The sequence below is a fragment of the Harmonia axyridis genome, chromosome 1 (genome assembly GCF_914767665.1).
Source record: "Harmonia axyridis chromosome 1, icHarAxyr1.1, whole genome shotgun sequence".
In the NCBI taxonomy this organism is placed as follows: domain Eukaryota; kingdom Metazoa; phylum Arthropoda; class Insecta; order Coleoptera; family Coccinellidae; genus Harmonia; species Harmonia axyridis.
The window spans coordinates 65,360,841-65,386,146 of record NC_059501.1 but is presented as its reverse complement, the minus strand read 5'-3'; the positions used below and the strand labels follow the sequence as shown (position 1 = coordinate 65,386,146).

General features: G+C 33.0%; 3 protein-coding genes across 3 annotated transcripts; 2 read left to right on the top strand and 1 right to left on the bottom strand.

The window, feature by feature from the left end:
- On the bottom strand, positions 1-14,594 carry LOC123670902 (peptidyl-prolyl cis-trans isomerase G). The gene is made up of 12 exons (XM_045604476.1): positions 14,435-14,594; positions 14,187-14,381; positions 14,012-14,117; positions 12,592-12,679; positions 12,228-12,257; positions 11,723-11,862; positions 9,362-9,458; positions 9,126-9,307; positions 8,951-9,069; positions 4,193-4,820; positions 2,041-2,540; positions 1-489 (listed from the first exon to the last, which is right to left on the bottom strand). Exons 2-12 carry the CDS (start codon positions 14,379-14,381, stop codon positions 145-147), a joined length of 2,430 nt encoding a protein of 809 aa, XP_045460432.1. The 5' UTR covers positions 14,435-14,594; the 3' UTR covers positions 1-144.
- A 4,559-nt stretch (positions 14,595-19,153) lies between these two features.
- Positions 19,154-20,696, top strand: LOC123670897. Its single transcript, XM_045604472.1, has 3 exons — positions 19,154-19,610; positions 20,174-20,278; positions 20,396-20,696. The coding sequence occupies exons 1-3, from the start codon at positions 19,478-19,480 to the stop codon at positions 20,566-20,568; spliced, it is 411 nt and encodes a 136-aa protein (XP_045460428.1). The 5' UTR covers positions 19,154-19,477; the 3' UTR covers positions 20,569-20,696.
- A 126-nt stretch (positions 20,697-20,822) lies between these two features.
- On the top strand, positions 20,823-23,095 carry LOC123670896 (DNA-directed RNA polymerases I, II, and III subunit RPABC3-like). The gene has a single exon (XM_045604470.1). The coding sequence runs from the start codon at positions 21,281-21,283 to the stop codon at positions 21,737-21,739; it is 459 nt and encodes a 152-aa protein (XP_045460426.1). The 5' UTR covers positions 20,823-21,280; the 3' UTR covers positions 21,740-23,095.
- The last annotated feature ends 2,211 nt before the right edge of the window (positions 23,096-25,306 follow it).

The following is a 25,306-nucleotide window of genomic DNA, read 5'->3' as shown; positions in this document are numbered from 1 at the left end:
TAGAAAACCAAATAATTTTTATTCAACTTATTTATATCTGACAAATTTGTAGATCATCAATAAATGACAATGATGAGACACATTAGCCAATGCTCCATGGTTAGCATATGGCCCTTTAGATAAGACAAACATAAAAAAATAATCTTAGCGCTTCTTCTTCGAAGAACTTCTTTGTCTAGAAGAATCACTACTACTGGAACTGGATGACTTTCTCCTAGACCTTTTTTTATCTTGTCTAGTTCCAGAAGAAGATCGTCTAGATTTTCTACGAGGGGGATTATCATCACTACTGCTACTAGAACTGCTACTGCTACTACTGCTTCTTCGTTTATTTTTTGGAGCACCACCAACTCTTTTATCTAATTCTTGTAACACTTTGTACGTTTTCATTAGCTTCTCTTTCTCCAGCGCTTCCTTTTTGGCGCGCTTTGCCTTCTCTAACATTTCTGCTTCTTCCTTCACTTTTCTCTGTTTTTCCTCCAAGCGTTTCTGTAAAAATTACACCCATAACCATTATTTGAATCATAATTTTGAAAAGGAGGCATAGAAAAATGAGATGACAACTTAAGTTTTCAATTAAGATCATGTTTCTAGATATATGCTCAATATGAGAATAAATTATACTCATGTCTCATTAATGTCTGAAGGAGATTTTTCATCATATGGATTTCATTTCATTCATATAAATTTACATCCCTCATTGTGCTTTCCATATATCCCATAATGAAAAGTCACCTTTATAAATACATGATTACAATACAGATTGTTATCTATCAAGGGTGGAACACAGAACTGAATATAGCAATACATGATGATGTCATTGTTGTCAGTTTATATTAAGGCTAAAAAAAAAGGATCATTTTCACGGTCATAGTAACTATCGGGACAGCACTCTGGCACTATCACGATAGTAACTATCGAGTAGTTTACGTGGTGACAGTTGCTATCACTATCACTCTGTCGTGATAGTACTATCACCGTGAAAATGAGCCTTATCATATTCGAATGATTATTTGACACAGAAACTGAATTGCAACTTAGGTATTTTTTTCAATTTTTTGCTTGAATTTTCTATGCTTCTAATGAACATGAAATTTTGAATAAAGCTTGGAATTCTTAATATACAGGGTTAGAACTATTTAGAGGGGCACTACAGGGATATCGAAAACCGTTAGAGATACAGGAAGGCTTAAATTACAAAAAAGTTGCGTTATTTAGTGATTAGTGTGTTGGTGTCAACAGATGCAAAATATCTCCAAATTGAGATTTTCTTTATAACTCATTTGTTTCTGGAGATAACTTCACGAAATTCGGTTTGTAGTCATTATCCAATATAGAGATTTTGATGGTGTCGTCAGATTTATTTCGGTTTTCCATTGTTTCAGTGACGCGATAGTCAATTTTTTTTCTTATTTAAGTTCGAGTGAAATGATCAGGAAAACAAAATTTCGAGCGGCTATTTTGCCATTATGAAATTTACCTGCGGCACTTGAGACCCAAACCTACCCTGAAAATTTCAAGTTTTAGGTCTTTGATAATAATAATAATGACCTTATTTTCTCAATATACATCAGTATTACAAAGAGGAACATTTATTATAGTCACATCTTCATTGAGAAAAAAGGCGAAGTCCAGGCTTGAGTACCTATAATTCTATAGGGATAGCTCAATCCTGCTCTACTTAACCTATGTATTTACACAGACGGTTGCTTACATTAAAACTAAAAATGAATTGAAATTGCAGAAACAAAAAAAAAAACAAGAATTTTTATAATTAAATAGTTGTAACAAATGACTTCATTATTATGCAATCCAAAATAATGCTTGAAGAATTTTGATGTGTTTGCGGCCCGACATTTTTGAATTTGGTCAAGAAATCGTCATCAGAGAGGAGTAAGCTTATCGTTTGATATTATTCGCGACTAATATTCGAATATTAAATATTCGATAAGGTTATCTGTTCGGCGGACAAATGCTCAATTACATAGAAAAGTCTTGTCCTCAAAAGAGTAGTAAACTAAATTCTTCAATGCTACATACTTGATGATCTTCTTCTTTCCTCTTCTTCTCCAACATTTCTACCTTTTGTCTGATCAACAACAGTTTCCTATACTTCTCTTCAGTACTATCCGTTGGCTTGAGTGGTTCAACTGCTTTCAGAATTTTCTTGATATTTGATTTCTCCGGTGTTTTGTCCTCGGTAGCATTTTTCTCTGGGGTCTTCCGATCGTCACTTTTATCCCTCCGTGGAGAACCTTTACGCTTTTCTTCTCGCTTGTTACCTACATCAACAGATTTATTGTCTCTGTCCTCTTTCTTTAAATCGGGAGTTCTTCGGCGCGAAGAAGAACGTCTTCGAGGAGATCTTGAGCGACGATTTTCGTGCGACATGTCTCTAGAGCGCCTCCGTTTGCGGTCTCTGGCATCCCTCGATCGAAAACTCCTATGGTCCCTAGATTGATACGTGACCTTTGGAACATGCCTTGACCTGAAATCTCGTCCCATTCTGAATGGCGCTCTTCGGGTGTCATCTTGGCGACCTGAAACAAGATTTTATTAAACCATTCATTTAGGGAAATGATATGAAAAAAAATGGACAAAATATTGCAACCAAGTTTGTAGTTTATTTTTTCTCGAACCCTCTGGCCGATTTTAGCAATTATTTTTTTGAATTGTAGATTAATTTCTCGGGATCATAAGTGTTCAGATGTTGTCCTCATTTATCTTCTTTTTTGATTTATATAGGGCTGAACAAAAAGTAAGATTTTATTCAGAATACACTGTGGAGTGATTAGTTGAAAGACGAGATTATTACCTAGATGTTGCCTCATCTTTTTTGAACAATATTTTAACAGAGAAATAACAGCAAGTTGAATGGTTTCAGTACAGTGAAAAAAGTTGTTCATTCTAAATAATGACAATCATCAATTTGATTACATTAATACAATGTACTTCTTCGTTCATTAGATAGATGTATAAAGTCTACTTTGGAAAATTTCAATGTAGTACAACCGATTAAATAATGAACTCAATAATGTAATAATGAACAGTTCATTGGTTAAATGGGAGAAGTTCCTTTGAATTTCTTTTCATTAATTAATTATTAATGTTTCTGTTCATCGGTTGAAAAATGATAACTAAATTCATCAATTAAATTAATCTTCTATAGAGTTTATGTACATTTTTGGTTCAGTGTATTAAATACTTTAAGAGCTTTGCCATTCAAAATATCAATTTCTAGTTCAACAGCAGTACCATATTAAGTGCTGTAATTTATCTCATGGTTAAAAATTGGAAATGTTTAGAAAAGAGAAGGCAACATCCAAGTGTTTGTAAACAATGTCGTCTGTCAACGAATCACTCCATAGAGTGTTCTAAATAAATATTACTTTTCTTTTTTTTGGTTCACCTCTTTATATAACAAAAAGAAAGTAACTGAGGACGATATATGAAAATTTTTTTCTCCAAAAATTGCCCCTTTAAATATTAGCATATCATTAAGGAACACCCTGCATATTGAAAAAAATCACTCTTTGGTCATAAAACACTCAGCAAGCCATGATTTATTTCCTTCAATACTAACATGCTCATAGAATTATATAAAGCTGACAAAATTAATTCATAATTATCATTATTGTAAATGTCTTTTGCAAAATTTTTTGTTTACAGCTTCAAAAAGTAAAGCGCTGCAAAAAACTCAATAACATAATTAAATAAACTACCCTTAAGATCTGCTTCTTTCGAGTGCGAATAATGTGGAAGTTAAAAAAATAGACTAAGTTTCAATATTGCCCTGTGGTTCAGAAACTCAGAAAAATAAAGTACAGGGTATCCCAAATTCAAAAGTTCCTAGGGGTTTCTCGGATATAGGTAGAGATAGAGCGTGATAATGTTGATGAAATCAAAGATACTGCATTTGGAGTTATAGTTCCTATGTTTGAGGGTGATTTTCAGGTTTTGGCATTTTCAGTCATCTCATCGTTCATATAAAAAATAATTGAAACATGGTATTTATAGATTTTTTACATGGAACGCCAAACACAGAATTTTAAGCCTATTCATAAATTAAAATTGCAAAACCTTCATAATTTTCATTGTTGTTTGAATTAACTAACATTTTCATCATAAACAAATAAACTTCAAAATCTTCAGTGGAATTAAATCGGGTGAGGCCTATTTTTTAAATACGAACCATTGGTGCGATAATTTCTGCCAGCATTCAAGTTCACTGGCTTTTCTGTCTCAAACTTGTTTCTGCCTCCTCTTTCCTCCTGTGGTGCGTTGTCAAGGGAGCGTCTTCTTCTATCCCTACCCATTTCATTGGGAACGTCTATTTTCGCATGTAAAACGATGGGCTTTGTTTTTTGATTGGCGGCCATTCCATGTTTAGGCTCTGTTTTGTCTTGATGATCTTGCCCAGTCTTCAATTGAACTCCCAAAGCTTCTGCCAAAAATTGACTACGTTCAATCAGTCCAATATCTTCCTCCTCGTTGTCCTTTTGCTTTTCAGAATCTGCCCGTTGTTCGTTGGAGTTCGAGGAGTACTGCACCAGGCTAGGGACCTTAATCCTAGGACGAGACTCGTTGTCCGAATGGTCTTCGTAGTCGAGAGCGTTGTAGTCGACGGATCTGTCGGGTTTTTTCTCTGGAGTGTAAGTGCTCCTCACCTGATCCCGCCGCGAATCCTGAATTTTCTCCTTTTCTTGTTCCTGATTCTTGCGATCAGCAAGTTCGGACATCTTGATCACCCTATTCTCCTCTTTCCTCCAATGCGGAGGCGTTACACTTCTCGAACGACTTCTAGATGGAGTTCTGAACCTCTGTAATCAAATTTGTTAATTGAAAATATCTAAAAAATGAAGTACAAAAATTTTAGTAAAGCACCGACTTGGTGACAAGAGCTTTTGAGTGCTCTTCATAGACTACACAACTCATGATATTTGTGATTTATTATGTCATTGTTGTATGATGTTTTAGATGAGAAGATTATAATACGATCATGCTTAAACATTCAAGATAACTTATACATATACAAACTAAATTTAAACTTAGCCCCTCTGTTGATTCAGGGCTGGTATATTTTCTTTAGATATTCTAATTGAATTTCTATAGTTCTGGGGAGGTGATCAACTAAAAATTCTACAAAAAGTTTGAATAGTTACCTATAATAAAAGTCATTGATCATTCTTCCACAAGTTCAGAAGTGGCGATTTTGAATGAACGAGTGTTAGAATGAGCCTTCTGTTTGAGTATTATACATTATTTTCTGTAATTCATTGAATTTTTAGAAATTAATGGAGTATTTCCATAAATATCGTTTAGTGATTTTTGCATTGAAAAATGAAAAATATTGGTGGCAGAATAGTTTTCCTCATCACAAATTTGACAGATAATAGATAAATCCGTGACAGGAGAGTCATAGAGAAATTATTATTCTCTAATTCATATCCATACAGATTTACATTTTACTATTAAATGTTGGTACTCAAAACTCTCCTGCCAGGGATTTATGTATAGTATTTCCAAAGTCACTTGGAGGAAGATGAATATTTCGAATATACAAGGTTTGTCCAAGTTTCCAGAAATTCCTTTCGGGCCAGTGAATTTATTGCCTAACAATACTTTCAAATAAACCCCGGTATTTAGCAGATCGCGGTATCCACTTCAAAGGGCCTCCTATGGCCAAGCGTTTTTATGGACTTGTTCAAGTGACTTTGGATATACTATAACAGAAAATTGTTCTGCCAACCCACATTTTCCAATAAAAAAATCACTAAACGATATTTATGCAAGTATTTCATCAATTTCAATAAAAACTGAATGAATTAGAGAAAATAATGTATGACTCGTACAGAAGGCTCATTCTACCCTACCACTTGCGCATTCAAAAAGTCGCCTCTTCGGCGCTCGTTTTTGAATTTTGAACTCGTGGAAAAATATCAATGCCTTCTGCACTTGTATTTCAAATAACTATTATAGGTCTACACCTCAAATTAATAAACATAGATAGAGGGAGCATATGTCATTTTCAGTATTCAAATTTACTCCCCAACATGAACTATGTCAAATTTGACATGAACCGCGCGGAAATGAAAATATATATATGAAAATATATTTCACTCAATTCGCGAGTTTCCCCACAAAGAACGCACTTCTTATGCAGTGAATCAACGTTTCATATTAACTCAAAATTTATTGAAATAAATACCTAAATATATCAGAAATTCAGAAAACAAACTTCAAGCGCGCCAAACGAAGTGAAACAACTGATGACACTAAGAGAGCAATAGTTGCCAAACCTTGGCTTTCAGCAGGTAGATACAGAAAATAGTATATATTCTGCTTATTAAAAATTCGACAATTTGGAAAAATATTGGATATCAGCATTTCATATTGAAGTATGGGATAGAGGAAACTGAATTAAGATGTTTATATCTATGAAGTTTTTCGAGTTTTCAGAGTGTATAGTATGTATTATGTTTATATATTTTATATTATATATATATATATATATATATATATATATATATATATATATATATATATATATATATATATATATATATATATATATATATATAGATGTACTAACTACATTCTGATCCACAGAATCTTTACTAGCATTTAACGAACGTTTCCACAATGGTTCACAAAATCTTGAGAAATCATATAGCAATTTTTAATTTCCGATGGTGCAAAAATTATCTTCAAATGTTTATAAAACCCTGTAAGTTAGTATCATTTGCTTTATTAAAAAAAAAAAATTTTTTGCAAACATGCAAGGTGAAAGGTTTGTTGAAGGAATGCCTCGCCATCGCTAAACCTGCCTTGGACACGAAACTTATAGAAGTGAGGAATTAGCCTCCTTGAAGCCATCCCAGATATTGGAGTTCATCAGAACTCTGGAACTGGAAGGCGAGCTGTAGATCACGTTATGGAGAGAATAGCTCTGTTGGGGGGCACAATAGACCATTAAGCTAGGTTGACATGGGTAGTGCATTGCGTTCAATGATTTTACGCCTTATTCACAGGCGACGAAACGACGTATATTCGTATCGCCATAACCTATTTGGCAAATTTATGTTGTTTCATCGTTGGCACAAAGGGATGCCGACCAGCCCTGATGACTGCACATGTCTTTCTGCGTCAATTTAGATATTTATGACTATGATGCGGCTCTTTTTTGACGGGAATTAACTTTGTCGGTATTCCTGCCTGTTGTTTATGATGGAATTAAATCTCATTCCGAATTTCTGAACATGTGATTTTTGTTGATCAATCGCAAAACGTTTGTGGGTCTATTTTCATAGGACTGTTTTTTCGTTTTCTCTTGCCGTTAATATTTTCACAAAAATTTTCTTCTGAGAATATTTTTTTATAGTTAGGCTATAGACAGGGTATCCCGGGAAGAATGCGACAAATGGATGCATAAATAAAGGTCATCATGAAGGACTCGTATCAAGATCGCCGTTTGCTATATACAGGGTGATGTTAACCTTATAAGTGAAATTTCATAGTTCAATAACTCTTTAACTTATCGACAGGAAAATTTCAAATTATGAAGTGTAGTCACTCTACTATCGCCTTCCTTCAATATTTCTGAAATCGGGAACAAATCAGATCCGGACTTTTTCCATTTTTGGAAATATTGGATCACCCTGTATATGCTTTATGATTTTATCTCGAATTTATAACCACAAATAATTAATTCATAGAGAAAATTCAAAAATCATTATTGGCACTGTCATACAGGGTGATCAATAAACATCGACTTATGAGTGGAATTTCATTGTGCGATAAACTAGAATTAAATTCGAAATTTGCAGATCGCAATTCCTGACGTCAAAGGAAATACCTTTTTCCTTTACCATTTTTCCGAATCGGCTCGGTTGAAAAGATATGGGCTGTTGGAAATCGGTGAAAAAAATTAAATTTTTAGTTATATCTCGCAAATGGAATGGAATCGGGCATGTACAAGCAAAGATTTCCATCCTTTGAAGAAAAAGTAGAGAGTTATTTCTGAAAATCTGACCAGAACAAGGCAACTGCACAAATGTAGCAAAAGTATCAGCAGCAATTTTGGCCGAAGAAAAACGAAAGTGCACGACTAACTTTCTTCAATTTTTTTTTACGAAAATGTCAAGGGCACAACTTTCCATAAGTGCAGCACAAAATCGAAATACAGATGTGCTGGGATGAGTTTTTTTTCTAATTTTTTAGTATTCCTGTGAAAGACAAAAAATTTATGACTTCGGTGCTAGCCTGGCTTTCAATTGAATTCTGTGATATTTAGTATATGTACTAAAAATTTATTTCATCCGTTGAAACCCAATAAACATATTTTGGGAAATAGTTTCAAAGTCGTATGTAACAAAAAAAAAAGTTACAAAGTATCACAAACCTAGTACAGCACAATTCAGTAAAAAAAAATCGAAAATATCCCTTGTCTTCTTCCACTATGGTCGCTCAAAGACCACGAAACACGCTAAATATCTAACATGTTTGATATCCCATTTTACGTTCGTGACACGAGTCGATCTCTACACATAACCAACCTCGCTTGTGCTTCACTACCCGTGTCAACTAGGATAAATCGTTCATTTCGTGAATATTCGCACGATTCTTCCTTTGACACGGGTCGTTTTCCATGTATTTTTGAACCACAGCTGTGATCCACTATCCATATCAACCTAGCTTTAGGTCGCAGTGAAACGTAACCTCCTTAATTAAATCTAAATCTAAGGTTTGTTGAATACTTCTAAAGATTCGGTGAATTAGAGTCCCATAACAGGAACTTCATCAAGTTATCATAATTTGCTTTGCATAAAATAATATATAAGCTTTAAAATTTCACTGATGGATGAACCTTTTTCAATCATTCAACATAAACTTTGCCTTCACTCAATATCCAGTAAAGCCAAGAAGCTAGTTCCCAAAATATGCAACTCACAAATTTTCCTCGTCCTTTTATGGTTCTTCCACTTTTGGTTTTCAATGGGCCCCTTCTATTGAACGTTCTATTATCCCAGTTTCTTCTATTTCCTCTAAAACTGTTATCTCTGTCATTATCTGAAAAAAAAAAATCAAAACTTAATTTACAGTATTATTACTGTATATACATTTACCTCTTCGATCCTTATAGGATTTAGATTCATCTTTCATATTTTTGTCATCCTTAGAAGCATTACCTCTAAGCAAAAATTTATTCACTGGGACATCAGGAATGTCTTCAGGATCGATGTTAGTCACAATAGCCAATGGATGCAGGTTTTTCTCCTCTTCTTTGGAATGAGCTTTTTTACTTTTTCTGATAAAACAAAGCTTATAAATTAGGATCCCCTAAATTTGAATTTTAACTTACTCTTTCTTCTTTTCTTTTTTATCTTTTTTATGTTTTTTCTTTTCCTTTTCATTCTCATCAGATTCTTCTTTGACCTTTTTCTTCTTTTCTTTTCGGACTGAAAATCAATACAAAAAAATTATACCTGGATGAATAAAAAAAAGGTTGAGTGACAAAAACAGTAATGGTTGAACGAATTGTCTGAATTCATTCATCTCACTCATGTAACATTGGAGGGCTATGAAAAAAAATGTCAAATTTTAACGAAAAACAAAATTAGATAACAGTATACAAGATACCTAGAAATACGGATTCAACATATCGTCGGCTAAGAGTGTAAATCTGCCATGTCCATAATGAACAATTCCACAGGAGACCAAAAAAACCGTACAGTACAGTGCATCCCATTTTGGGTGAGACAGCCAGGTTTCTCGCTTGTTATTTAAGATAGAGCCTTGCGGTTTTCACGTTCCTGTCCTACTTTTTCGTGAAACTCAAGTTAGTCTAATCAGATTCGGCATAACTGTTTCCGTTCAAAAGATACAGGGTGATTTTGGAAATTGATACTTTTCGGACCCCTTCTTTATCTCCGAAGTTATTAGAAATAATGCTGAGGTAAAAACTACGTCTGAATCAGAATTCTGCGTAGAATCCAGTGGCGTACTAAATTTTTTTTTCGGGGTAGTGTTTTGAAGATTCAACACAAACTTATGTCTTTTTTAATGAAACACCATGTGTATCATTACTTCGTTCAATTCGTTATTTTTTTCCCTTCAAAATGATATATGACACTATGTAGGTAGGATGTTCAGAAATGTTAAAAAAACACTAAAACATCAAATAATGATGTTTTTTTGTTAATGGGCAATGGATTCCCCATAGAAAAGAAGAAGCAATAATGATAACAATAATTAATAGCGATGACAGCTAGATCAGATTGGTTTTTTTCCTCTAATGCCTACTTGATAAAACAATGCTCCCAAATGCATAGTAGCCATAATAACAACAAGGATGTTTGTGTCATCAATGACCTACTACTTTTAAACATCGAAAGTAATAATCCTCTTATTGAAACATAGAAAATTCATGGCCCATTTACAAAAAATCATCATTATTTGACGTTTTAGTGTTTTTTTTAACATTTCTGAACATCCTACCTACATAGTATCATATATCATTTTGAAGGGAGAAAAATTACGAATTCAACGAAGTTATGATATATAGGGTGTTCCATTAAAAAAAATATAGGTTTGTGTTGAATCTTCAAAACCATACCCCGAAAAAAAAAATTGAGTACGCCACTGGTTTCTACGCAGAATTCTGATTCAGACGTAGTTTTCAGCTCAGCATTATTTCTAATAACTTCGGAGATAAAGAAGGGGTCCGAAAAGTATCAATTTCCAAAATCACCCTGTATCTTTTGAACGGAAACAGTTATGCAGAATCTGATTAGACCAACTTGAGTTTCACGGAAAAGTAGGACAGGAACGTGAAAACCGCAAGACTCTATCTTAAATAACAAGCGAGAAACCTGGCTGTCTCACCCAAAATGGGATGCACTGTACAGTGTTATAATTATAATAATAAGAGAGTTTATTCATGAAAATACATTCAATAAACTCTATCGAATGTATTTTCATGAATAAACTCTCTTATTATTATTATTATAACACTGTACTGTACGGTTTTTTGGGTCTCCTGTGGAATTGTTCATTATGGACATAGCAGATTTACACTCTTAGCCGACGATATGAAATCTATAGAATACATATTACTCCTCGACTAAAATATGTGTTGAAAAAACAATGGAGATCCACTCAGTTTCAGATCATATTACAGATGAATATTTCCCTCCTGTCAAAAATTGTATGTATGTGGAGAACAATTATCGAAAATTACAGCGATAATTGCATTGTAGGAAGCGAAACTGCACTGCGATAATTGTTCTGTTCATAGATGCATAGTTTCTATGCATCTTACACAGTTCGAATCTATGGCATCTATGGAATTCATGTCATTTTGACAAGTTAATAGTTTATTAGGAAATATTCCCCCGAATTACACTCGTGCATCAAAATGACCGGATAATTCTCCAAAAATGAAAATGAACTCATGCAGTTTTTATGACAACACGCTGTCATGCAAAATTATCGGTAATTCTAATGCACTTGTGCAATTACTTACGATAACAGTTTTACAGAAGATGTTTAATCTGATAATTCAATTTCTTCAACTAAGATTCTGGTTAAGTTTACCGTTGCGCACATGGCGCCCACCTGGTGTAAATTTTGTTGTATTTATACGTTCAAGGCATATATTTATAATTTAATCATCAAATTAAAGCCAGTTTTCAAACCTTTTTGAAAAACAGTATGTCCTTACCTTTCACTTGCTTGACTAATTCTCCACACTTGACAATTCTAACATCTTGCAGAGGTCTGCTGTTGGCATCTACTGGAAGGTTTTCAATTAAACGTACCACATCAATTCCACTAACAACGTGTCCAAAAACCACGTGTACACTAAAAAAGTTGAAAAAGGCAATAAAATTGATTCTATCCAAGTAATTAAATTAAATCCACAAAATTTTTGGAGTCTTTATTACAAAAATGCGAAGTTATTAGGATTAAAACACAAACATTCTCCATTCTCACCAAAACTTGATAAAATATTGTATACAACATGCGAGTTATGAACTGACTTGTTTTATAAATAACTATTATTTTACAAATAAATTTTTATGTCCCAATAACACCATAAAGTTGGATGTTTTTATCCAACTTGATTTTTTGATTGGGACCTTCAACTTGGAAATTTGAATGGCTGAATGTGATCCTGTTGTATAAAGACCTCCAAATATTTGAGGAATGAAAATAAAAATACTCACTTGTCGAGATGGGGCGCCGGTTGTGTTGTACTATAACACAAAAATTGAGAAGATATGATCAAGGGAGGCCAGACAGGATAATGACGTCATGATGATGACAGTCGTACTGCTACAGAACAACACATCATTTACTGTTCTGTAACTGATCAACTTAACCAGAAGATAGCACCCAAGTTTTTGAGAGTTTGGGACTAAGTCTTACTTCAAAAAAATCAAGTACAGCTAAAATTAATCTGACAAATAAATTTACTATGAATATAATTGAACCATATTACAAGATTTGAAAAATATCTATTGACAATATTAAGAAAGTATTTCAACTTACTCTGAAAATTATTATTGGAATTTAGTATTTTGTACTTACATAAAAAACTGAGAACCATTTGTATCTTTACCACGATTTGCCATCGAAAGCAAGTATCCTGCGTCATGTTTCAACTCAAAATTTTCATCTGAAATAAAGAAGCTTTATAACTTAAAAATTTTTGTATATACAATTTTCATCAATGTGATTCATGAGTATAATACATATTGAAAAATTATACTACATATTTTTAAGAAATTAAAAAAATATCATAAAATTTGTATGTAAGTTTTGAGATTGATAAAATTTATTATCTACTCTATTGTTATTTGTTGAAAATATATTGATAAAAACATCTATTCAGATATAAAGAAATCCAAACACAATATAGATTGTTCCAAAATTAGAGGCACAAACTAAAAAGAGAGATTCCCTGGATAATTTCAACAAGAAATAGTCCTATAAACATGGGGCCGCAAATGCTTTTTTACAAGATATAGGGTGTTTGGTTTTCTCATAGTATCTGCAAAACACAAAATTTTTGGTATATTTATTTCAATTTAGAGTTTACATTAATCAAGTGATATGCCAATTTGGATTGCAGATTTACAGGATAACATATTTTTTAGAACAGTGCCCGCTTTTTTCTTGGTGGACAACTAGTAGTTTTATGAAATTAAAAAAGAAACTGAACTTTTTGGTTTCTTGTAGTTTTGTTCGTATCTGCTACCCATTTGGAGAAAAATATTTCAGACAATTCTCTGGAAATCCTTGAGAAAATTCAAAGTATCATAAAAATCCAATCAGTAAACTAAATTAATTATAAGTTTTGGCGCTTATTTTTCCGATTTGTACTAATGATTCGATTAACTTGTATAATCATCACAAAAAAGTAGGACTACAAGAAACACCCCATATCTTGAGAACAAAGCATTTTCGGGCCCATATTTATAGGACTGTTTACTCTTAAAAATATCCAAATATCTGATTTTCTTTTGTATCTCCAATTTAGGAGCACCCTGTATGATTTCCAAAGCGTAGGATCGTGAAATCATGAACCCTGTCAATCAGCAAAAAATATTATAATGGATGCGAAGTAATTGCAGTACATAGTACATAGAGATTTGCCATCCGCTCTTGCACTTTAACAACTGCCCCTGTAGTACAATCATTTGATTGAATTAGATATTAATGGCCTATGTTGAAACTAAAGAGTTTAGGCACTTATATCTCTCTGTGATAATTGATAAATAAAGATAAAAAAAGAATGTTTCCTTTCAGAATTAAAAAAAAAATCATTCTCTTGTAATTTGTAATTGTTTTTTTTGTTGAAGAGGTAGATGAATATAAAACTTTCCATTTATCGAATCTCAAACCGGAAATCACAGCTGACGCTAGGTGATGTATTATTTTGAGTTATCATTATATGATCAACTTCTTAGGAGAAAGTCATAAGAATTGCTTTGGAAAGAACACATACCTTCATATGTTCCACCATATATTGATTCTCCTCCAGTACCATTTCCATTGGAAAAGTCACCACCTTGAATCATGAAATCTTTGACTACCCGATGAAAAAGTACTCCCTATAATAAGGAAAGTTGATTAGAATTGAAAGAATATTTTCACTTTATGAGTTTGTAAATCGAATCTACCTGGTAATGAAGTGGCTTGTTTGTTGTAGCTCCCAACCCTCTCTCACCAGTACATAATGATCTAAAATTTTCACATGTTTTTGGAACAACATCATTGAATAATTCAAATAATATCCTTCCCGACGGTAAACCACTAATGCTTATGTCGAAAAAGCATCTGAATCTTTCAACACTCTCCTGCTCTTTATCAATCATCTGTAACCAAAATAAAACTGAATAAAATCATACGGTGGTCATACCAAGTTTACCTTAATATTTTAACGTTTAACACTTAAAATCATTAAATTAGTTCATGTGAAACAATAATAAGATAAACTATGTAGATTCATTTAATGTTTGGAGTAATCGATATGAAAATATTGAGATTTTCAATAAACAGCCATATTTATCATTTGACACTTGACATTTGATTCATATTTTCTTTTTCTTCTTTTTTGAAGACCAAGAAATTATTAGTGCGCCATCTACAAACAAACTCATAAATTGGTAAAGTCAGCTGACCTTATTCAATTACATCTAACAAAGTGCCGAATAGAATTGATTTTGACCTTTAGTTATTCGACAATCGACATAAGTTGAACCGAATCATGTAATACTAGTAATACCATAGTATAAGGAATGGATTCCATTCCTTATACTATGGTAATACTACTCAAATTTGAAAAAATTACATACATATGGGCAAAATAATAGCTCACTGTTCCTGAGGAACAAGTTCGCAAATTAAAAGATTTCAAGCTACCAAAAATTATTTAGAAAATTACCAAAAATATAATACTTATCTGTTTATATTATAAGATCCACATTGACATTGAATGGCTAATGAAAAAGGACTGGTTCATGGATCAAGGAATGAATTTCATCTTCTCTAAAATTTAACTAGGCTTGAAAATTTTCAGCCATATCTGTTTTACGGTTCTTCTTCTTTCTATTATAAGATCCACATTGACATTGAATGGCTAATGAAAAAGGACTGGTTCATGGATCAAGGAATGAATTTCATCTTTTCTAAAATTTAACTAGGCTTGAAAATTTTCAGCCATATCTGTTTTACGTTCTTCAAATTAATGTCCTAATATTTTGCGTTTTCAAATATGCAGATGTTGGGGACTTTAATTGTATCGATTATTTCGAAATATTTCTTATATTGGTTCAAATTAACTATAACTATTCATCAGATTTATTAAATGCCACATTGAAAATTTTGCATGGAGTTTGACAATTTGCGGGATGCATGACTTCAAAGAAAATAATATTTGAATAGCTGCCACTTCAACACAAAAAAAAATAGTTATTTTTGACTGAGAACTTTCAAGAACATTCATTTTCTTTCACAGTTGAGGCTAAATAGGGAATTAATGATTCATATTTTCAAAAACAATTTATTATAAAGGTACATACATATAATTATGGAATTTGTGCTAAAGAACCACTTTCCAAAAATGAATTTATTTACAAGGTATGAATGGTTTCAAGCAAGACTACAAATAAATTAACTAAAAGACTGACTGACTAATAAATTCTGATTGAATTATTGACTGACTCAAAAACAATAGATTTGGTATTTATATACATTTATATTTATATATATTTATATAAAGGAGGTGTGGTTTGGGTATCTAGGCAATTTGAAAAGATCAACAGTCTATCGTCTATTCATCTATATTTCGAACCAATATGCGGTTCTTCTTCAGGATGCTAAAATCACACAAATTACAAAGTTAGAGTTGGAAAGTTGCAAAAACAACAATTCATGCTTACATCTGACAAGACATTTATATAAATATACATATATTTATCTCTAATGGTAAAAATGGTGTGATCATGGACACCATCTGAAAAATACTATGCATAGAAACAAAGTATAACAAGTTATCAATAATGGAAGGGGCAGTATTAAATAGGTATTAATAAATAAATAAATATATGTTTATTCCCAAATAAAATATGATTCGTATGGGAACATAAAAAGTAATTATATTATTAAATTTCAATGAATACATGTTACAAAATAAATAAACCAACTTTGAAGCAGTACTCGGTAGTTCCCCACTGTACCAATTTCAACTAGAGGCTAGTACTCCAATATTAATAATGAGGTTTTTATTGATTTCAATCATTTAAGCCACTTGTTGAAAGTTCGTACCTTGGTTTGAGGTCATCTGGGTGAACTATCCTATTAGATTTCAAATTACTGACATTTTGTAGCCGGTATTTTGCTTACTGGGCCGCAGCTGGTTCATAAGCGGGCGTTTGAGTATGCCGTTCCACGTACTGGGGAAACCTGGCATGAGGCACATGGGGGGCTCCATTGGTCGGCGGCGTATTTCCGGTGATTCCGGATCCGGTGAGATATCCCGCGGCTACACGATCACAAACCACTTTCCCCAATCAGCATCAGGATCAGCCCACACGTCCAGGATGGTGTCAGACATGGTTTTTTCAGTGACAATCCGTACAATCCTATCAATTCAACCTGAATAAGCACTAATTAAGCTGGGATTAGAATCAAAGTTTTTTTCTGATTATAATCTTGATGGACTGCTTGCTTTCATCATGGTTATAACGCAGAAACTTTAGATTTCACTAAATGTTATCTGGAATGTGGGAACGGTAATTTTCTCCATATTTCAAAACCAGGAAAGGTAAAGACAGTTTTCTCGACAGAAAAACATCTTACCTAGTTTGACAACTTCAGATTGTTCTGCAAAAAAGTCAGTAAAAAGTTATTAGTAGGTATGTTCAATATAAATAAAAAAATATTAAAAGTAAATTCGCTCCTTCACGATTTGGATGGCAAGAATTGTCGACCGACCGAATATGGTCCGTATATCACCAAGAATTTCAGAGCGGTTACTAGTGGTTTTCAATGTTTCAGTTAACCTGCTTCGTTTTTACGGACCGCTTGGCACTTTTCATTGGTCAATCAAATTTTTCTTTGACAGAATTTTGAAGGTTGAAAATGGTTGATCTCTTTTAATTTGTAAACAATTAAAAGTTCTTAATGGCGCTGAAGGGTATTTGTTTCATAATTTAAATAGTAAAGATTTTGAGTGTTAGATGTCATGGAAAATGTTCATAAAAACAATATTCTGAGAATTAAAATGAAATCTGCCAAGCCGAGTGGGCGTGGTTACCGAACCTTACCAGAATAAAAGAACGGTTGCTCTGGTGACAGATAACTCACCGAAGTTTGAGGAAATAATCACAGGTTTTTGAGGAATTTGACATATAGGGACCACCAACTTATTAACCATGGTAACCAAGGTGATATACGGACAGTAACCCTTGGAAATGGCTAACCTGGCAGCTCGTAGTGCTGCAAATTAAATTGATAATGACGTTGAATCAATAAAAAGTACCGACTTACAAAAAGTTTTTAGAAATGAGATTATGAAGCAATGTGTCAACAAACAAATAATAAATTGAAACATTACAAGCCTGAAGTGATAACACCGTGCATTACCAAGAGTGGACATCATAAAGATGCACCGAATTCGCAACGGCCATACGGCCTTTACAAATGTATATTTATTAAAGGGCGAAGAAAAACCTGAATGCCAACAATGCCATTCAGATGTAACTGTAGCGCACATTTTATACGAATGCAATCTACCAACCGAGCAGACTGAAATATAATATAGTAAACAGAGAACGATCATTATGTCGAAGAGTCGAAATTCAAAATGTAATCCTCTTTCTGAAAGATATTGGAATTTACAAGAAAATATAAAGAATATTATCTGCCTGAACAATATTTCCTTCGTAGTTCATATCTATTACATGCCCATTCAGTTGCTTTTTTTTTATTCTTTTATTTATTGATCTGTTTATTATTGTTATTGTTTGTCCATTCATTGATTTATTTATTTGTCTACTTATTTATTTATTAATTAATTTATTTATATGCATATATGTGTGTATATATTTATTCTTTTATTAGTTCATTTTGTCGCTGAAATTCACTTATTTGCATGCTCATTTATCAATATATCTTTCATCTTTTATTTATGTCTGTTTATTTACATGTTTATGTCTGATGTTATCTTCAGATTTCATACTTACACTATTCAATTTATTCTGTACATATATTCTAAATGATCGCATATGCGGCTAATAACCAACCAGTTGATGCCGCCAAAGTTTAATTGAAAAAAAAACAAAAAAATTAAATTAAAAGTAAAGGGAGACGAAAAAACTCTATATGTCGACTCCAAATGTTTCGCTAAAATGGCTACTTGTTTGATCTCCCACAGATCGTATTCAGGCCCATAATTCAAGAAAAACTGGAGCAAAAGAAACTAATAAAAACAATGTAACGAAGGAGAGAAAAAACTACAAATATTAAAAAAAAGATTCAAATTACTCGAACTTATCACAACCAGAAATAAAATTCTCTAAATGAAATATTAGCATTAAAATACAAAAGAGATGAAAAATATAAATATATTTTAAAAAGGGGAGAGCTTACCATCTGATTGAAAAGAAAACAAACAGAACAATGAATATAAAATGGAACTTCCAATGACAGAAAATGTAACAGGAACGGGGGGGGGGGGGGGGGGGGATCCATCTATGTGGAATTATGAAAAGGTGAAGGAAACAAGTGAAAGGAAACAACAAACGAAACAAATGAAAACACATGAAAAACAAATAGATGGAGTCACCGTGGCGAAGCAACACTGTATTGTATAAGATTACAAGAAAAAGCGATCGCTTTTTCTTGTAATCTTATTGTTTCCTTGGCCGACCTGGCGTGAATTGTTTTATGTTGTTTTGCTTTATATTTATATTCATTGTTATTTTGTCATCTAGTTTATATTTCATATTTATTATTGTATAGCGTTATAGTCATTTTATGTATTTTTTTATCTTTATTGCTACACCAATTGTATGATCCATGCCGTTGTTTATAAATTGGTTTTTGTTTTTAGCCTGATGAAGGAGCTAAATGCTCAGAAACGTTGCCATTGAATAAATTGTGTACAACTGTTCCTTGTGACTGATATTCCCCATCATCGAATAATATCTATATTCTAAGGTTTATTACAACAAGTTCCAGATTGAGGGGAATACACATCTGGAGTGTTCGGCAAAGAAATCTGATCAATCGGATGTCGATCTTTTTTGTCGGACGTTTTCGACCTAGCAAAGGGATTTTATCAACAGCGTTTTCTTTATATTTAGATTTTATCTGTGTTGCAAGCTCTCCAGTGTCGTTTTGAAGAGCGTCTTAGTTTGTTTATACTTGTTTTATATTTTTTTTATTTATTATTAATATATCGAAAAAAATGTCGTTGGGTGCGAAAAATATTATTAAGAATACAGAAACATCTCGTCAAAATCTTAGTTATTCGAGAATTAGGATAGTACCTAGAGTATTTTTGAAGGTAGAATGTGGAATGTTGTCGGGAAACACCTCAGGTATATCAATTTTTTTAATCTGTTTACATAAGTTAATTTATCTATATTGCAGCACAATTTACAGTGTTAGGTTCATTGAAATCAGGCGACCAGTTCGGACTAAGCCAATGTTTCGTCTATACATATATTTATTTGGCCTTTGCCTTTATAAGGGCAAGTTCATTATTCATTATTGGAAATTAACAGTTAACACTTTGTTAAATGCATAAAAACTAATGAAGAACGACATACACACTTAAAAGTCGGTATATTCTTAGATTGTAATCCCTTTCGGAACAAAATTGAATTGAACAGTGATTGCAATTTTATAATGGTTTGTGTATGTTCTTTATATTAGTTTTTATACATTTAACGAAGTGAACTGTTAATTTTCAATAGTCTCTGTACTCAAACTAATCATCTTTTTCGACTAAGTGCATTTTCCATGATAAACTCTAAATATAAGTTTGGATGTTACGTTGGCTTAGACTGAATTGCTAGCCTGAATTCACTGTAGTGAAACCTCTTTGGTGCTTACCCTGTTTTGAAGGCTTCTAATAAATTAAATAAATAAATAATTTCAGATCCATTAGAAAATATTTCAATTGGAAATTCTCAAGTGGTCCTGCATCCTAGCTCTGTCAGATTGACACCAGCAATAAATAATAACTGCTCACCATCATTTACAGGTGAGAGGTTCTAAAAGTAAACTTATAAGAAAAGTTCTAGCAAGAGCAATCTCTGTTTTGAAATTTGATGCTTTTTAAAAAAAAAAAATTGGTTTCTTATTGAGTTTTTTGTTTCAGATAATACTGAGCTGTGGAGTGATATGACCACTAAACAGCTTATTGCTTCATATAAAAAATATGACAAAGAATTTTCGACAGGTATCAAAAAATTTGTTTGGGACAAAATTTCAAACGAAATGTCTAAAATATTTGGCTACCAATTCACCTCGCAACAATGCGATACTAAATGAAAGGGTCTTAAAAACACCTATAAAACAGTAAGAAGACATAACGAGTAATCAGGTAATGCCCATAAGTACTGGAAATATTATGATACAATGAATGATATACTGTTCAGCAAACCAGAGATAAGTGCAGTTGCCACCTGCTCCAGTGCTAATGGGCTTGTTTTAAGACCCATAAGTAGAGAAGAAAATTTGAGTAGTATGTTTCTTTTCCTTACTTTTTTTGATTGGTAATTTATATCTAATGTTTAGTTGAATTTTAATAGAGTCAAAAAAATTTTCGCCGAATATCCACTTTGGTCCATTTTCCGGTGTTTTCATGTTTCACTAATTCAAAGTAATAAACAGAGTTTATAAAGAATCTCGTCCTTTGCGGTTATATCTGGCACTAAACTCGAAAAATTCAGGTATCGTGACAAATTCAGGTATCGTGAAAATAAATAGATAACAATAAAATGAACAATCATTAAAAGTAATTCACAGATATTCAAAATCATCATAACAAAATTCATGAATGACTTTGGAGTATAAGTCATCAAGCACGTTAATTTAAGAAACTTAAGTAATTAGCATCCATTTAGAGTCACTTATATTGACCTTGCGCAGTTGTGTTTCAGTAAGGTACAAATTGTTACCCTCTTCCCTAAATCGCTGCATTCGGCACTCGGCAGTTGTCAGTTGTGTCTCTCGGGGTGAACTTTAGCTAGTGAAACCAAAAATGGCAGGTGTTGTTTTCGAGGACATATTCAATGTCAAGGACATCGACAGAGAAGGCAAGAAATTCGACAGAGTGGTACGTTTGCACTGCGACAGCGAGTCTTTCAAGATGGATCTCATATTGGACATCAACAGTTTGATTTACCCCATGGAATTAGGTGATAAGTTTCGTCTAGTTCTGGCAACAACGCTTAGAGAAGACGGTTATCCCGACAGTCAGTATTGGGATCCCTCCGAAGTAGATGCCGTAGGTTCAAGGGCCGACAGTTTTGATTACGTCATGTACGGAAAAGTATATAGGCTGGATGGTGATGATGATTTGAGTGATCAATCTAGAAGACTGGCAGCGTATCTGTCTTTTGGAGGACTGCTGATGAGACTGCAAGGAGATGCCAACAATTTGCATAATTTTGAGTTGAATCAAGAAATGTATATCTTGCTCAAAAAGATTTTCATGTAAAATTTGATGATATTTATATTTTCTTGTGATAAACCAAAGGTGCCGTAGTGATATCAATATTTGTTGTGAATTCTGTTTATTATTGTAAAGTCGCAAATTATTTTCATGTTTTACGTTTCAAGTCATTATTCATTGTTTTTTTTTCTGTGATCTCTAATTATGTAAGTGTGAAATAAACTTATTGAACCTATCTATAGAATACTCGTTGTTAATTGGAGATGACATATTCATATCAGCCCTAATATGGTTGAATAGGAAAATATAAAATATTTTGATATAATATCTCATATATATCTATTTTAACCTTTTTCCAATTTCAAAACTCTAATATCACTGATGTAGTCATTAAGTCGTTTCAAATTTCTCGATAACACCTCAACCTCATTAGATTTTGAGATCATTATACAGTGATAAGTAAACAGTCAGTTTCTGATGATTAAATAATAGCAGTGTTACAGAAAGAATAACGGCCTTTCGATTTCAAGTTCCCTATCTATGAATACTTTTAGGGTTCTTTACCTGTAATACAACCCAACTGCCTATTGTGTTGTTGAAGCCACTCTTCGAGTTATTTCCTCAACCAGAGGAAGAATGCTATGTTGCCAAATTTTATGAATTTAACTATCAATTTTGTTCATAGTTTACAATTAAACTAGTCCATCCACTGTTTCTAGAAACTTTATCCTTCGAAAACGGCCTTTCAGAAGTCCAAAAGTATTCTCTATACATACTTGACTTGTGATAACTTTGCATTGAAGTTTTTTATCTGTTGGTTGAATTATTATTATTTTTCAAACCAACCATCACATAGTCTGATACACATTTATATGCTGAATCCCCTAGTATATGGGCATTGTTAGGAAATTTATATTCTCCACTTTCTATGCTCTCAAAGATATCAGACTTTTCAAACAATCATGTAATGAACCAGATATTCCAACATACACACATGTGTAAATAGTTTTCTATTGTCACATAAACCTTGAAACTAAACAGAATGAAAACCTTTTCTGTTGACATATGAATTTGGGTGTCTTGGTGGTAGAAGGTAGAATTCTGATATGACTACCGTCTATGCAGCCAATTACCCAAGAATATATATAAATGATGGTGGATATTATTTATTTACAAACAAACCATGTTACGTATGTAGTAGCCAAATTTAAATGTCCCGCCGACTGTTAGCGTTGACGTGACTGGGAGCATAGAATGTTATGAAGAAGAGTGTCTCTATGGTAATGAATGATGTCAATGTCATTGGAGATTGAAGTAGTCGTAGATAAGATGAGTATGTAGTGATTTTACGAATTATGAAGTGTATTGTATACTTGTGAATTTATGGAAAATAAAATATAATATATAGAAATAGAAATATAATACATAGATACGTATGATACATCATACTGAGTAGACGTGTTATTTGCGATTGCGGCTACTCTTATTATCGAGTTTTTCAATAGGCAAATCGTTCCCTAAGTAAAAAGTGAAATACGCAATATTTTGTTTTCATTGGCGGTGTTTTCCTGAATTCCCAAATTTGAAATTATAATTGCATCTGTACTGAAACTAAACTTACAAGATGGTTTTGACCTCACAACAACGGAGCGATATTAAGGATATTATCGAAGAAAGTGTTAATGATTCACGTTTCTTGGCGACCTTGGCGAAATGTGTTGCAGTTGAATTTTGAACTCGTGGAAGAATATCAATGCCTACTGCACTTGTATTATAAATAACTATTGGCGCCCCTTAAAGGGGGGATATAGAGAAAAGTACTACTGTATAATCGGAAATTTTTTTTTTAAGTTTTGTTGAGAATTTAGTGTAGAATGGTTGAAAAACTATCAGCAACCTTCATTGCCTTAAGAACTTTATGGTGTTATTTGTAACATAATATATTTCAAATGTGTTTCAAAACTTAAGCTGTATTCTTCTATAAATTATTCATAAAGGCATAAACATTTAATTAGGATCAATCCAGAAATTGAATGGATGTTTTTCTAGATTTGGCTGCTGCAAATTCTTTTATATTATCAATCAATCAATCTTATAGAGTATCTCTTGCTCTATATCTAAGATTGCCAATCCAGAAAATCTTTCTTAAGACATGGTAGACTTCAAATAGTTTTTAACATTTTTTAATTCAGTGAATGATCTTTCACCAGAAGCAACAGACACAGGACACAGGTAAAGTGAGAAGGATTCTTGAGGCAATACTAAGATTCGGTAGAGAAGAAGTTAGATTATTTTCAAAAATATATTGTAGAATTTCAAGAGGATTTTCGCTTCAGATAATGAAAACAATCTTAGGGCTTTTATCTCGTTGAATAAATCATTTTCTTTCACGTCAGTCTCTTTTTTTCCTGTCATCAGTTAGCTTTTGTTGAAGAGCATGACAGCATTTCAATAGATATTTGTCATTTAATTTAAGAACTTAGTGTTTGATCAATTATTTTCTAAAAGAAATTCATTTTAAAAGCGATTTTTGGATCTTCCGTCTGTTCATAATCGAACAATATTGGTTTATACTTTCGTCTTACAGTATATAATGGAGAAAAACCTTGATCTATCTCAAGAACAGCCGCTAGTTTTCCAGCTCCCGCAAGTTTTCCTCGAGAACATTATCATCCCTATAATTTTTGAAATGATCAACTAAATTCTTCAAATGGTTTTGGCACACTTTAATGTCAATCGCTACACTTTGCATCATGTTGCTTACAATATTAATCTGGAATGAAACATCATAAGAAATTATGATAAATTTAAAAGAATGAATATTTAATAAAAGAGAACTTGCCTTATGTCTAATTTTTATGTTAAAAGTATCATTTTCTGTTTTATTCGAAACCTAAGCAGCATCATTTTCAGATAAATTTAAGCTGTGTGCATAGCACATAGCGCAAAAAATGACCTAGGATTAGCATAGAGTATGCGTTTTTGTAAACCAATATCTGGCTATTTCATGCCGATTGCGACGTTCGGAAACTTGTATAAATTGCAAGAAAGAAGTTTGGAAAAAAAATTGTTGAAAAATTTGAAAGAATCTTTTTCTAAAACCTTTGGTCTATCGGTTCTTCATGCGGTCTATAAGAGGTTTTGGCGCCCTTTTATGCCCGCCACTCACGAAGCGTTTCTTCCGGCGTTCGGTATCTAGCGTCGAAGAGATTCCAGTCAGACAGCTCGGGACACGGCCGTACGACTGTAAATCAGAGTATGAACTTGACTGCCCGACTGGAATCTCTTCGACGCTAGCTACCAAACGCTGGAAGAAACGCTTCGTGAGTGGCGGGCATTACAGTGGCGCCCGCGTGCGGGCACGCGTTGCACGCGCGGTTGCGGGGGCCCTGAAATTAGGGAGCTTATGAATGATCGTGACAGGGCAAAAAGAAAATATAGAAAATCGCGGACTGCATTCAATTGGAATGACTATAAAACTTTTCGTAATCTAGTAACTAATACTATCCGACGAGAAAAGAGTAACTTTTTCTCCTATACTATGCGCTCTGGTAACCCTTCAGATCTATGGAAACATCTTGATTATTTGAATATTGATAGGAAAAGCAGAAC

Excerpts from the sequence above, each read along its gene's own strand:
- LOC123670897 (XM_045604472.1), top strand. The coding sequence starts at position 19,478 with ATGTCGTTGGGTGCGAAAAATATTATTAAGAATACAGAAACATCTCGT. Across the intron at positions 19,611-20,173 it reads GTTGTCGGGAAACACCTCAG|ATCCATTAGAAAATATTTCA; the intron begins GTATATCAATTT and ends AAATAATTTCAG. Across the intron at positions 20,279-20,395 it reads CTGCTCACCATCATTTACAG|ATAATACTGAGCTGTGGAGT; the intron begins GTGAGAGGTTCT and ends TTTTTGTTTCAG.
- LOC123670902 (XM_045604476.1), bottom strand. The coding sequence starts at position 14,381 with ATGATTGATAAAGAGCAGGAGAGTGTTGAAAGATTCAGATGCTTTTTC. Across the intron at positions 12,258-12,591 it reads AATGGTTCTCAGTTTTTTAT|TACAACACAACCGGCGCCCC; the intron begins GTAAGTACAAAA and ends TTTGTGTTATAG. Across the intron at positions 4,821-8,950 it reads TAAAAGGACGAGGAAAATTT|AGGTTCAGAACTCCATCTAG; the intron begins GTGAGTTGCATA and ends ATTTGATTACAG.
- LOC123670896 (XM_045604470.1), top strand. The coding sequence starts at position 21,281 with ATGGCAGGTGTTGTTTTCGAGGACATATTCAATGTCAAGGACATCGAC.